General features: G+C 38.1%; 1 protein-coding gene across 1 annotated transcript in view; it reads left to right on the top strand.

Moving 5' to 3' along the window:
- The window catches only part of ddx10 (DEAD (Asp-Glu-Ala-Asp) box polypeptide 10), a 217,265-nt gene that overhangs the window by 55,509 nt on the left and 147,278 nt on the right, over positions 1-14,478 (top strand). Inside the window, exons 11-13 of the mRNA XM_052026644.1 lie at positions 4,252-4,339; positions 5,881-5,969; positions 7,257-7,683. Coding sequence (XP_051882604.1) covers positions 4,252-4,339; positions 5,881-5,969; positions 7,257-7,683 — 604 coding nt within the window. The remainder of the gene's footprint in view (positions 1-4,251; positions 4,340-5,880; positions 5,970-7,256; positions 7,684-14,478) is intronic.

Below are 14,478 nucleotides of genomic sequence, written 5' to 3'. Positions count from 1 at the left end.
ACTCGGTAGTGACTTCCTCACCCCGAAAAGCATCCAAACCGTGGTCGTCCACACACAAAAACCTGTTTCCTTCTACAGGTCAGCAACAAAGTGAACTCCACCGGATTACTTCCAACTTCCATACATGGATTTCAGTGGCAAACACAGTTATTGTTTCTCACCCATCGATAGAGAAAACAAGCAGGCTGGTGTCTCTCTCCCTTCTCTCTCTCTCTTCTTCTTCTTCTTCTGACTTCTTCAACAACGTCATTACGTCCTTTATCTTCTATTGACGTAAGCACGCCCCACACACACATACACACACACTCTCTATCTTAAAGGGACTTTCACTGAGTCCATAACACCTCACTTCCCCTAATATCTCCTCTTGAGTCAAGCCATTTTTTAAAATTTATTCCCTTGAAATGCCATGAAATGTTCTGCTTTGTTGGAGATGCTGTGTGAATGGAAATTGTCATTGGCTACATTTTGTTTTCTTAGTTTGTATTTCCTTCTATTTTCAGCATTTGCTTTAAATGTTAATAACATTATTCTTACAAATAGGCATTTTCTCAAATGTGGGAAAAGAATTAGAGCCAAAGCTTCTCCAATACACAGTTATTTTGAAAAATGGTAACCAGTCTTTGAGTAAAATGAGTGAGAGAGGCTGGAGTTTTATTTTCCATCTTGCCCTCTGAGAATCAGAATCAGATTTATTATCACTGACATTTGATGTTAAATTTATTGTTTTGTGGCAGCAGTACAGTGCAAACACATAAAATCTATAAATTACAAAAACAAATAGTGCAAATAAAAGGAATAATGAGGTAGTGTTCATGGATCGTTCAGAAATCTGATAGTGGAAGGGAAGAAGCTGTTCCTGAATCATTGAGTGTGGGTATTCAGGCTCCTGTACCACCTCCCTGATGGTAATAACAAGAAGGGGGCATGTCCTGGATGGTGAGGGTCCTTAATGATAGATGCTGCCCTCTTGAGGTGCTGCCTCTTGAAGATGTCCTTGATGGTGGGGAGGGTTGTGTCCGTGATGGAGCTGGCTGAGTCAATAACCCTCTGCAGCCTCTTGCAATCCTGTGCATTGGAGGTGCCATACCAGGCTGTGATGCAACCAGACAGGATTCTCTCCACTGTACATCTATAGAAATTTGTAAGAGCCTTTTGTGACATACCAGATCTCCTCAAACTCCTAATGAAGTAGAGCTGCTGGCATGCCTTCTTTGTGATTGAGTTCAGCGCAGAAGGTGTCTCATGGTGTTCTGTGTGCTAAATTTATATTGAAAAAGATAAATGAACATGTTCAGAGTTTACTTCAGTTCCTTCCCTTTTTGAAGGCAATAATTTACACTACGTTATGGTTTCATAGGTCTTAAATCTGTCTCAGACCATTGTGTTGCCAGTCTATTTAGGTAGCATCACAGCAAAACTTTGCATCTGATGTTGCTGCACATACTTTCCAGAGGGTGTCACTGGACAGCCACTAATATTTTCAGTTACTACAGTTAATATAAACAACAGCAGCATTGCCTGATGATTGAACCTTACCTGAACCATTAGGTATGAATCTCAGTTATTTTGCTGCAGGTTAGGGATTGTACCTTATCCTCCTGCTCTACTTAGCTGAATATCATGCCAGAGAGTGGAATTACCTCCTTTGAAAATGAAAATTCCATTACATCTTTTTCAACCTCTGCAGTCAGCTTGCTTTCTTCTTTTAGTTCTAATTAATAGTGTCTGAATTGTACTTGACTTCTATATCTGTTGAAGAAGTCATAAACAGCTTGTAGTTTAAAAGTGCATTATTCCTATTGGGTATTTATTTTTTGGGATGCTACAGAGCCATTCAATTTTTCCTGTAGTAGCCTTTGTGGTTTTGCTTAATTTACATAATAGCTCCTTGTACTCCTTTAGCAGAACCTTTTTCTTGTTCTTCTGACACTGGTTCATATGTGGACCGCAACAAGTGGATCCCACTTCTCCAATCTCCACCCCCCACCTGAATCCTTTCCCCAGAGTTCCTTTCCAGTCCTCACAAGGCATCCTTGACTCTGAGACCAGGCATGCAGCAGGAGGTGAGGTTGTTTCAGTAACGAAGGATGACATTTTGGCAGCAGCGAGGAGTGATCTTGGCTGTGAAAGTCAGAAAATTGAACCATTTTAGATGGAGATCAGAGAGAGTAAAGGAGAGGGATCATTGTTGGAAGGATCCAAGGTAGATGATAATGATGGGATGAGAAAGAACCTCGAGCCAGGCTCCCTGCATGACAAAGGAGGAACAGAAAATGACAAAAGGGGGAAAAAGGAAGATGTGTGACACAAGGTGAATAACTCTGGCAAGAACCAGGTTGAATATACTTAGTTAAGAAGTGTAAAAGAAAATATTATAGCAGAGAAGTATGAGAAGAGAATGGCAGTTAATACAAAAGAGAACGCTGATAATGTTTTCTGGCACATAAGTTGTTAGCAGATGAAAAAAGGGTTGGGATAACAAAAGTGTTCTTTGGGGACAGAAGGGGTAGCAGGAATATTAAATGAGTACTTTTTCCTTTGGATTTTACTAATAAGCTGCTGTATAGAAGTGAAGGTGGTTCAAAACAAAAATAGTTGGGGTGCAAATTGATAAGGAGCAGGTATAACAAAGGCTGGCTGCACTTAAACAGATTACCTACCCTGAGTTGCTAGGTTGATCCTAGTTGCTGAGGAAGGTGGGAATGGAGGTTGCAGAAGCTCTTATGATTATTCCAATTCTATTTGAATGGGAGGGTGGGGGAGTGCCAAAGGATTGGCAAACATATCAACCTTGTTCAGACAGGATGTAAGGAGATGACTGGCTTAACCCTCTTTAGGGGAAAGCTTTTAGAGGTCACCATTATTAGCAATGTGGCAAAATTTGATTAATAAATGAAGGTTGACACTAATTTGTTAAAGGTAAATTGTGTTTGATTAATTGGAGTGAGATTTTGACAAGTTAACAAGAAGTTGATAAAGGCAAGGCAGTAGATATTCAGGGGGCATTTGGAAAAATTCCCACACTAAAGGCTGATTAATGTAATTGAAGCCCATGGCTTAAAGGATGTCAGCAGATACTATTGATAGACATTTGTTTTTCATACTGGAGGATGGTAGATGGAGGTATTCCTCAGTGGTTGCTATTGGAACCATTGCTTTTTCTTTGATAACTTAGACATGGATGTCCAGAATAAATTTTCCCAAGTTTAAGACTAACACAAAGCTTGAAGTCAGGTGTACTGCGAGGATGATAGTAATAGAATGCATGAAGACATAGGTAGGCTGGCTGAATGGACAGGCAGGAAGCAGATGGAATTTAATACGAAGAAGCATGAAGTAATAGAAAGAGTGAAGATAGTATAGACTAAATGGCACAAGTCTGAATGTTGTACAAGAATAGAGGGACTTTATGTGTATGAATTTAGGAAAGTGGCAGCACATTGAAAGAGTGGGTGGTATGGGAACCTGGGATTCATAAATAACAGCATAGGGTACAAAAGAAGAGAAATTATATTGAACTTGTATAATGCATGGGTTAAGCTACCAATTCTGGTCACCTAACTTTAGAAAAGCCTTGGAGTTCCTACTGGAGGTTCAGAACGATTTACTGGAGCCATTCTAGGGATGTAGTATTTCAGTTTCAAGATTAGACTGGGGTTATGCTTCCTTCTGGGATCTGGGTGTGGCTAGCAAGGCCAGTGTTTATCTGCTGTCCATAATTTCCCTTGAAAAATTGATGATGAGCCTCCTTGAACTGTTGTAGTTATGCTTCATCAGATGAAGGGTCCCAAAGTGTTAACTGTTTCTCTTTCCATAGGTCTGACCTGCTAATTGTTTCTAGTATTTTCTAATCTTATTTCAGATTTCCAGCACTTGCAGTTCTTTGACTTTCGTTATATACATTGCGAGTTTCACAAACTGCACACATTATAAATAAACTTGCAGGAAATAAGAGACACGAGACTACAGATGCTGGAATCAGGAGCAACAAATGTCTGCTGGAAGAACTCAGAGGGTTGAGCAGCATCTGTGGGAGGAAAGGAATTGTCATTGTTTCCAACACAAAACATTGACAATTCCTTTCCTCCCATGGATGTGGCCCAACCTACTGAGGTCCTTCAGCAGATTGTTTGTTGCTTGCAGGAAATAATTTGTTATTTTTTAAACTGCTTATTTTAGTTGCATTTCATTGGCTATTAATAGGTTATCATAATTTAAGAAATTTAAAAGAAACTTTATTTTAAACAGAATCAATCCAGCGAAACTGACAAATATACAGGCAAAGCTGGAAGCCTTTCTAGCTCAAGAACAGGAGCTGAAAGAAAGAGCACAACGAGTGAGTCCAGTAACTTTTACTGTGATTTTCTTTCTTAATGCTTTTGGTTAATTTGGTGTAAAAGCAATAAGGGGAGGAGTATTGTGGATTATCACTTTTCCTCCCTCCAGCTGGTACATCAGGCATTTTGCAGTCACCAGTACACCTGAGTGAGGATAGCACAGCAGTGAATGTTGAAATATTGTTTGGATGGAAATCTGAAAATTGTGCAGTGAACACAATGGTGATAATAAATCAAAGCTTGAATCCTGTGGGACCCAGAGGAGAGTTATCGCAGTGGGCTATCGATGTCATGGACTTGATCTTAAAAATGGCTGCTGATGTAGGACACAGCAGAATCCAAAAATCATAGCCCTCAAAGGGGCTTGATCTATGACCTAATATTTGAAATTAGTGCTTTTCATTGGTAAATTGTTACATTAAGTAACGTTGCTAAATTTAAAGTAGAATTTTGGAAGGCAACAAGCACAAGAAGTGATGGAGGAACTCAGCAGGTCAGGCTGCATCTGTGAAGGGAAATAAACAGTCGACATTTTGGGTCAAGACCTTTCATCAAGACCAGAAAGGAAGAAGGCAGAAGCCAGAATAAGAAGGTTGAGGGAGGGGGAGAATCATATGCAGGCAAGTGATAGGTGAGTCCAGGTGAGATGGGGGAAGGTGGGTGGGTGGGGGAGGGCAGACATGAAAGAAGCTGAGAGGTGATGGGTAGAAGAGGCAAAGGGCTGAAGAAGAAGGAATCAGGTAGGAGAGGGCAGTGGACCATGGAATAAAGAGAAGGAGGTGGGGAATAGATGGGCAGATCATGAGGGCGGGGGGAAGGGGAAAGAAAAAGGTGGAGGGTGCCACAGGAATGAGGGAAGACAAAGGGGGGTAAAGGAGGGAGAAGAGGGGAGGGAGTTACCAGAAGTCAGAGAAATCGCTGTGGAGGCCGTCAAGTTGGAGTCTCCCAAGGTGGAATATGAGGTGTTGTTCTTCCAACCTGCATCTGGCCTCAACGTGGCAGTAGAGGAGGCTGTGGATAGACCTGTCAGTATGGGAGTGGGATGTGGAATTGAAGTGGCTGGCCACTGAGAGATCCTTGATTTTGCGGCAGACAGAGTGAAGGTGCTCGACGAAGTGGTCACCCAATCTGTGTCAGGTCTCACCGATATACCAGGGGCCGCACCCGGAGCACTGGATGCAATGAATGACACCCTCTGATTTGCAGGTGAAGCGCTGCCTCACTTGGAAGGACTGTCTAGGGCCCTGAATGGTGGTGAGGGAGGAGGTGTAGAGACAGGTGTGGCATTCAGTCTGGTTGCAGGGATAAGTGCTGGGAAGGTCATCAGTGGGGAGGGACGAGTGGACAAGGGAGTTGCGGAGAGAGCGATCCCTGCAGAATGTGGAGTGGGGGGAGGGGAAGATGTGCCTGGTGGTGGGATCCTGTTGGAGATGGTGGTAGGTGAGTTTGACAGATGCAGTATTGAATAAATAGTGTTGTAACTTTGAAATTGTTTTTAATGTCTGAAATATGCATTATGTGTTTTTCTGCTATGTTGCAGTGTTTTGTGTCCTATGTGCGGTCAGTCTACCTGATGAAGAACAAAGATGTTTTTGATGTTTTCTCAATATCATTGAAGGAATATGCTTTGTAAGTAACATTTTATTTGGTGCAGTGGTGGTCGTGGAGTTTGAAAATGAGGGTATATAGTAGTTGAGGAATAACTTCATCAAGAACAGAAAACATTGCCACTTACAGTAATAAGTGACCACATTGTGCACTTCCAGGTCTATTATAACATGGACTGCTTGGAATTATGGCTCCTTACTCTCCAAAAATAGAAAATTTCTCTTGCCATTTGATTTTTAAAAAATTTCATTCTCTGCACCTTGGCTGTATTTATTGGGTCATTGTTAGTTAAATCTTTGCTACGTTTGATTTAGTTTGTTGTAATTTTTAAGAGCACTTCTGATCTCATTCTCTAAGTTCCTCTGACATCATCTGTTTGACTAAGAAAATGTTAGATTTTTAATTGCCATCCATCATTGCAATGATTTAATTAAATATTTGATGTTTACATTTCTTTGGTCAGAGGAATTATTTAATATCTTTTAATTGTTTAAAAAATTTATTTTGAAGTTTGCAAACATTTTTAAAACTGGTTTAGTTGACATTGAATCCTTAATATCAAAAATATATCAAAGTCCATGACCACTTTAGCAGTATTGCAGAACCTGGGGTTGTGGCTCAGCCAGCTGTCTGCTTTTCTTTCCTACAATATTTTCATGACTGGGATTTTTGCTGCCCAACTACCTCCCCTGTGAAGACCACCCCCTGACTGACTAACATAACAAGCTACAGGCTTTAGCTTTTTTGGATCCACTAATGTCCACTTGTTGCCAAAACCATCCTGATTTAAAAATGACAAGGTCCTGCAAATAGCCCAGAAAACCAAGCCCAATTTGTATAGAGAGAACCAACTGGGATTCTTTTGGTAAAGTAGTAGGATGAGGGTTTAGCTGATGCAGTTTGTGCATTCCCTATGTTTTTGTGACAAGTAATTTTGCTAGAGACTAGAAAGAGTTTATAGTACCAGAAATGGTGGCATAGACAAGATTATTATGCTTTGGCTGGAGTGAACTCTTCTGCAAGGGTGGGAGTAGACACCTTATAGTCCCATTTTGCTTCCCTTTCCTTAAATAGTCTGGTTTCCCCATCTAGAGTCGTGAGAGTGTGACGACAGCGAGTAGGTAAGGCGAAAATTGCATCTGGGTAAGTATATAAAGAAGGGAAAAGAGATTTATGCTGACAGAGTGGAACAGGAGGTGACCTAAATGGAGCATAACCAACAGATGTAGGATCTGAATGACCTATTTGTGTGCTGTCTTGTTATGGAAGACCAAGCTGTTAAAGATATAATATGCCCTTCCATTACAGCTCCTTGGGTCTTGCTGTTCCTCCTCGAATTAGATTTCTTCAGAGAGCACAAAAAGAAAGAGAAATGTCTTCTATGAACAACATAGTCCAAGATAATGAATTAGCTGTTGTGAATGATACTGCAGCAGAAAGTTCACAAGAAGGAGCTGATGAGGAATTGGAAGACTTTAAGACTCTATTTCGGGAACAGACCTCTTTCCAACAAGAGGCCAAGAAGAAAACCAAAGACAATTTGTGCTGTATGAATAATGATTCCATTGATAAAAATGATCCAAGTAATGAAGAGGAGAATAAACAAGTAGCAGCATTCCCGTTCATTGATGATGATGCTTTTGATGACCATGATGATTCCAATCTTCTTACAGTGAAGCGAAGGAATATTTTCGGCTTTAAAACTGAAGAAATTGAAGAAACTGATGAAGAAACAGTAAGTTGCTCATAATTCATTTTAATAAGTAAAGAGGAGAGAAGTTGGTTTGCTAAAAATGGTTTACATGTGATACTTCCTTTATTACAACCACCCTTGTCATATTTCTGCCATCATAAATGCTATGCACATTTCCAGCAGCTGATTTTCAAATTGGCAGTTTCATGAAATAGCAATGTCCGTGAATCAGTGGATTGTGAACTGGAAAATTGTTTTCAATGAATTGTTAAGCATTTATGAAAATATTGTTTGAGCAATCACCAAAATATACCAAAGTATTTTAAAACGTCATACCATATTTCTTTTCTCTTACCAAAGTAATTGGTTCTGAAAATGTCCTAATTTTTAAAAAAAAGACACTCTTCATAATGTAACTAAACTTGTAACTAGTCATTGTGTGAGGTATGTTCTCAATTAGATGGGGTGTGGACTATTATTTCAGATCTTATAATTTCATCAGCTCCTTGTGATGTTATGGCCAGTCTGGGTGGCCCATAGTGTAGCACATGGTACTGCTGCATGTTAGATTCTGATCATCTGTTCTATATATTGGAGTTTGTACATTCTCCCTGTGACTGAGTGAGTTTCCATCCCAAATCTCAAATATGTAGTGCCAGCCTAATTGCCTATGTAAATTACCCCTCAGTGTAGGTTAGTGACAAATGATTCAAAGGGAAGTTGTTGGAAAAATAAAAGAGAGAATAATTTGAAGAGTTATAGGAAGACAAGGAGAGGGAGAATGGAACTGATGGGATTGCTCTATTGGTAGCCAGCATAGACCTGATGAGCCAAATTGCTTGGTTCTGGGCCTTGTTTCATTTTTTGGGAATTTCTGAAAATGCCGTTGTTTCTTTTAGATTATTCTACATTTAAAGATTTTGTATTACTTAGCTCAGTAATTGTAAATGACATCCCTGGATGAGATGCGTGGTGGTCTGGGCACATATTAGAGGTTTCGTCCATTTCATTTGAAAGATGTTTGCATCATTGAATCTCTTTCTCAAGTGGACATAAAAATTCCATGCATGATTTCAATGAAGATTGGGGGAAATTAAGTCCTGTGTTACTTAATATTACACAACCATTTTATTTCATATCTGTGCACACATTGGTTGCAGCATTTCCTGATTTTGTGTTTTAAAACAAAAACAACCTCTAACCGGCAATAGTTAAAAGAGACTGGTTTGTGATTTAATGTGTATTCATGCACGTAGTCATCCATACTATAGTAATTTAAATTCTACCCCATCAAAAGTATTAAACATTAAACTTTTAACAGAACAATGAGCTTTGTTTTCCTAAAGTATAATAGATTAACCCAGGGAAAACATAATTCAATAAAATATTTACATGGAATGCAGAAAAGTGTTTTATAAAATTGTCTTTCATTTTCCTATATTAAATATACTATATAAAAATCATTGGGTTAGATTAAACATTATTTGAGACTACACCATTATTTGGTGATTATTGAAGAGCTGCAAGTGCCTCTAGGTCCCAAATGATGCTTTAATGTATTTCAGCTGTGAGGAAAAATGTGATAGCAAGTCGCGTCAGTGCAACTTTACAAATTTTAGATTAACACTGTAGTCCAAATAATATTTATTTAACTGTAAATTTTTTAGAGACTCAGGGCATGAAATATTTTCCACTTTTCATAACCAGAAGAGCAGAAAAGTGAAAATTTTTAAATCGTGCTAAGTAATCCTAATAATATCAGTAGAATATTGCTATTGTGAATTAAACTTACTTTTAACTGTTTTTGAAAGTAAGATTTTTGTTTGTTATTATGCATGGCATAGTCTTGTTCTCTACACTTTGGCAGCCTAGTAACATTTGAGTTGATAATTGAGGCCTAGTTTTTATACTGTGTTTAGCAATTTGTTCAGTAACACAGTGAACTCCAATGCAGTTGCAATGAGCATATCCATGTTGGATTCTTCTTTCATTAATGTTTGTAAACAAAGTACACACAAGATGGGATAGCTGGATATTGCTCTTAAGATTTCTACCTTTTTTTTAAATCTATGATTTATTTGACCTTCTCTGATTTAGGTTTTAGGATACTCAATGTTGTTTGGGTTTTTGCCTCTACCCTAGCTCTTTTAAAAGGCCTCACATTGCTCAACCCCTCCCACACTAACTCCAACCCTTCAAGGCTAATGTTGATCATTCTACTTGGAAAGTGATAACAAATGTTCGTCAAGCTATGGAGTTAGTGCTATTAGTATTAAGTGACTGGAAACTCTTTCTTTACCCATTCTTCTTACAAAAACAAAATCAGTTGAAATAACTTCCTATGATGCTGCAATTGAGAGGGAAGAGGAAACAGGTAGTTAAAGGCAAAGTTTGAATGAAGCTACTCTGGAATTCCCCAAAAAGGATCCTGATTTTGTAAAAATAAAATTCTGCAGATTCTGCAAATCTGAAATAAAAGACAGAAAATGATAGTAATATCCTGCAGTTTAGGCAGTATCTGCTGAGACGGGAACAGATAATGTTTCAGGTTGATGGAATGTTAATTCTTTTAAATGTTGACCCCTCATTCTAAGACACTGTCCCTTTTTCTAGCTTCCTCTGTTGGAGGATATATTCCTTCTGTATCCATCTTTTATATTTTAATATGGTCTTTCTTCTAACTAAAGAATATAGGCTAAACATGGTTAATCTTCTTGAATAAGATAACCCCTTCATATTTAGCTGGAATCTCCAAGTATATTCTTTCTAAAATAAGATGAGAAAAATTCCAGGCTCTATATAGCTCTAGGCTCTATAAGGTTTCCTATTTTTGTACACCTCCCCTCTTGTAATAAAGGCCAACACTTCATTCTCTACCCGCATACTAAATTTTTGTTCCCTGTATGTCATCAAAAAACTCTCTAAACACCAATATTAATAGTCTCTTGCCATTCAAATAATATTCTATTTTCTGTTCTTCTGGCCAAAGTGGAAAGCCCAAATTCCTCGCATCATGGTACATTTGCCATAGTTTTGCGAGTAATATAACTTATTTTTATCCTCTTACAGTTTTTTGTGTTGTCATCACAAATGGTTTTCCCACCCCCTATCCTTTGTATCATCAGCAAACTTCAGTATAATATCCCTGGTCCCTTTGTCTAAATTATTAACATAAATTGTAAATAGTCAAAACCATAGCTGATCCCTACGGCACCACACTGGTCACAGTTTTCTAGGTGTTCTGTGACACTTGATTACTAACGGGCTCCAGCATTTTCTCAATTGCAGAGGTTAACTGGCCAGTGCTTGTTTTTTTTCTCCTGTCTTTTGCAAACAACGTTGCAACATTTGCAGCTTTCTTATCTGCTGGGATCTATCTAGAATCTAGTGAACTCTTGAAGCTTGCAATTAATGCATCCATGATCTCTGCATCCTCTTGCTTTAGTATCCTTGCATGTAGCTTGAATACTTTTTTCCCCAGTGAGAATGATTTTGTTTTTTCACTCCCTCTTGCCTGCTGATTTTTCAATTATTTCTGGTATGTCTTCTGAATCCCTCTACTGTGAAAAAAAACAAAATATTTAATGTCTTTGCTATTTGTACAATCGTCATAATTAATCTTCCTGTCTCAGTTTTTAAGGGACCAATATCGATTTCTCCAACTTTTGGTAATTCTCTTTCTGTCTGTATCAGAACTGGCCATATCTGTCTTTCATCATTTTGACTAAGTTTTTCTTTTTCTATTTGTATAACCAGTACTCCTGGGCTTGTACCACAGGCCTTGTTATTAGTAAGACATTACACAGACAAAAAAGCATAATCTGATCCTACCTGCTACTTTTACTGCTACATTTACTCATTTGATTTTACCCTATCAGAGGTATTTCCTTTGTTCTGACTATCCCTCACCTACCTTCTCTGCCACTGAAAACTAACCTGTTTTTCTTTTTCTCAGCCCTAACAAAGGGTCTTGGAGCTGAAACGTTAGCTCTGTTTCTCTTTCCATAGATGCTGCTAAGCTGCTGAGTGTTTCTAGCATTTTGTCTTTTTATTTTCAGATTTTTATTTTAATTTTGTTTTTAGTTTTCATTTACTATCATATTCTTTAATCTAATTCCCGATCCTCTTTGGCCAACGGTCCTTTTATTCACATGTAAATGTCTATATTCAAGTTTAAGATCTTGGCTTTGAATCTACATTTGTTACTCTCAAACAGAATGCGTTCTTCTGTCATGTTATGCTTGCTCTTCCCCAGCTGAAAGTACTAATTAATTCTATCTCAATACATACTATCAAATCAAAACTAGCCTATTCCCTGGTTGGGTCCAGTCACATTGGGTTCAGCAACATGTTGCTCTAGTAAACTGCTGTGAAAGTGTTCCATGAAAGTGCTCTATCAGTTTGATTTGACTGTTGATATAAGGTTTAAGGTCACCTCTCGTATTACCTTTTGTTACAAGCCACAGTTATTTCTTGATTAATATTCTGCTGAACAAAATGGTCACCGTTAAGTACCCTATCAACTATGCCACCAGTGATTTTCTTTTCTTCTGCCTCACCTAAACTGATTCTATCTACTGATCTCTTGAGCCAAGATAATTTCTCTCTATTGTCCTGATGTAAGTCATTTTATCAGTGTAACGGTACTTCCTTTTACAATCTGCCCATTCTTTTGAAATGCCAAGGAGAATATTCAGGTTCCAACATTAGTTGCATTGCAACCATGTCTCTAATAATGGTTATTAGATTATACCCATTTATCTCCATTTGCACCACCATTTGTGCTACCTTTTTGTGAATGCTTTGTGCATTTTGATAGAGAATCCTTAATTTTTGACTTCATAAACCATTATTTCTTCCTTGATCCTATTGACATGCACACTTCCTATCATTTTCTGGCTATGACTGCGTCCTGCTACCTGCTACCTTTTTCTCTCTTTATCATTTCTTGCCATCTTCCCCTCTCATTTATTCCCACCCTCCGCAGAAACAGTATACCGCATTTTTCTATATTGCATTCCATTTGCTACGGTCTAGTCCACTCACTCAGTTTGTCCATGTTTCCTTGTAGCTTTATACCCTCCTCTGCATTTATAATCCCACCTAATTTGGCATTGTCTGAAAACTTGGAAATATAACATCTGTGAATTGTTGATGTAGGTCATGAAAAGTTGGGCCCCAAGCACAAACCCCTGCAGTCATTAAATACCTTTCATTAATTGCATCCTGCCAATCTGAGAATGATCTGTTTATTCTTACCCTTTACTTTCTGTCCACTAACTCATTTTCAATCTCCAATTACATGTGCTTTAACCTTGTTGACCAAGCTCCAGTATGAGACCTTATCAAAAGCCAAATACACTGGTTCCCACTTATCTATTCTACTAGTTGCATCATCAAAGGACTCCCAACAGGACAAGCATGATTGTCTTCCTTTATAAACGCATGTTGACTCTGCTCAATCTCTTCTTTTTGAATTTTTGTTTTACAGTTACTTCATTATAGATTCCAGCATTTTCCTTACCACTGACATCAGGCTAATGGTTTGGAAGTTCCTGTTTTCTCTTTCCCTCCTTTCTGAAATAGCGGAGTCATAATTGCTACTGCCTGATCAGTTCTAGAATCTACAGAGCCTTGGAAAGTGATAACCAGAGCATCACCATCTCTAAAGTCATAACTTTCAAAGCCCTTGGATATAGATCATCAGGTGCTCGGAATTTCAGCTTTAAAGCACACCAACTTTTTTAATACAGGGGACTGCTTGTACCACTTTTTGACTCGTTATTTCCTTCATTCCCTTGTGCTCATTTGACCCTTGATTCTCTATTATGTCTAGCACATTTTGTGTGCCGCCTTCTGTAGAAACAGATACAAAATAATTATTTTCTCTTCCATTTCTTTATTATAAATTCTCTTGCCTCTGTTTGTAAGAAGACAACATTTGTTCTCTCTAGTACTTTTCCTTTTGGCATACCCATAAAAGCTCTTACAGCCAGTTTTTGGGTTTCTTGCCATTCAGTTTTTATTAGGTTCTTGCTTCTCTTGTGCTGAGCACCAAAAATGCTCCCAATTCTCAGACCTACCGCTTTCTGCAACCAAATAAATATTTTCTTTTGATTTAATACAATCTTTAATTTCTCTGGTAAGCCATGGATGAATCGCTTTTCATTCTAGGCTTTTGTGCCTTAAAGGTATATAGGAATTTGTGCTTTTTTTTAAAAAGCTAACCATTGCCTGTCCCCTGTTATACCTTTCAATATATTATTTTAATTAACCACAGGCACTGGTCCTCTCATAGCTTCATAATTTCTTTTGTTTAGATTTAAAATCCTACTTTTGGTTTGAACTATATCACTTTTGAACCCAATATAGAATTCTGTAGTATTATAGTTGATCCCCCACAAAGTGTAACTTGACAACAAAATCATCAATCACCCACTCTCATTGCACCAAACAAGATCCACAATAATCTTTTCCTAGCTGGTTCCTCAACATATTGATCTAGAAAAGTATTTCGAATACATCCCATAAATGCATCTTCTGTATCATAGCAAATTCCATTTCTCCAGTCTATACTTAAGTTAAAGTCTCCCACAATTATTGTATTAACCCTGTCACAGGCATCTTTAATTTCTGATATGTATTGCACCAACATTACAACTATTATTTGGTGGCTTACTGACATTTATGTCCTTAGCTTTTTCCTATCTTGATCCACGTTAATTGTAATTCTACATCTGTAATGCCAAGATTATTTCTCACCATTGCACTAATCTCCTCCCTTATTAATGGTACTCCATTAACACTTTTCCTTTTATGTCTGCCCCTCTTAAATGT

This window comes from Pristis pectinata, chromosome 11, assembly GCF_009764475.1.
Source record: "Pristis pectinata isolate sPriPec2 chromosome 11, sPriPec2.1.pri, whole genome shotgun sequence".
NCBI classification, from domain to species: Eukaryota; Metazoa; Chordata; class Chondrichthyes; order Rhinopristiformes; family Pristidae; genus Pristis; species Pristis pectinata.
This window is presented reverse-complemented; position numbering and strand designations above follow the sequence as displayed.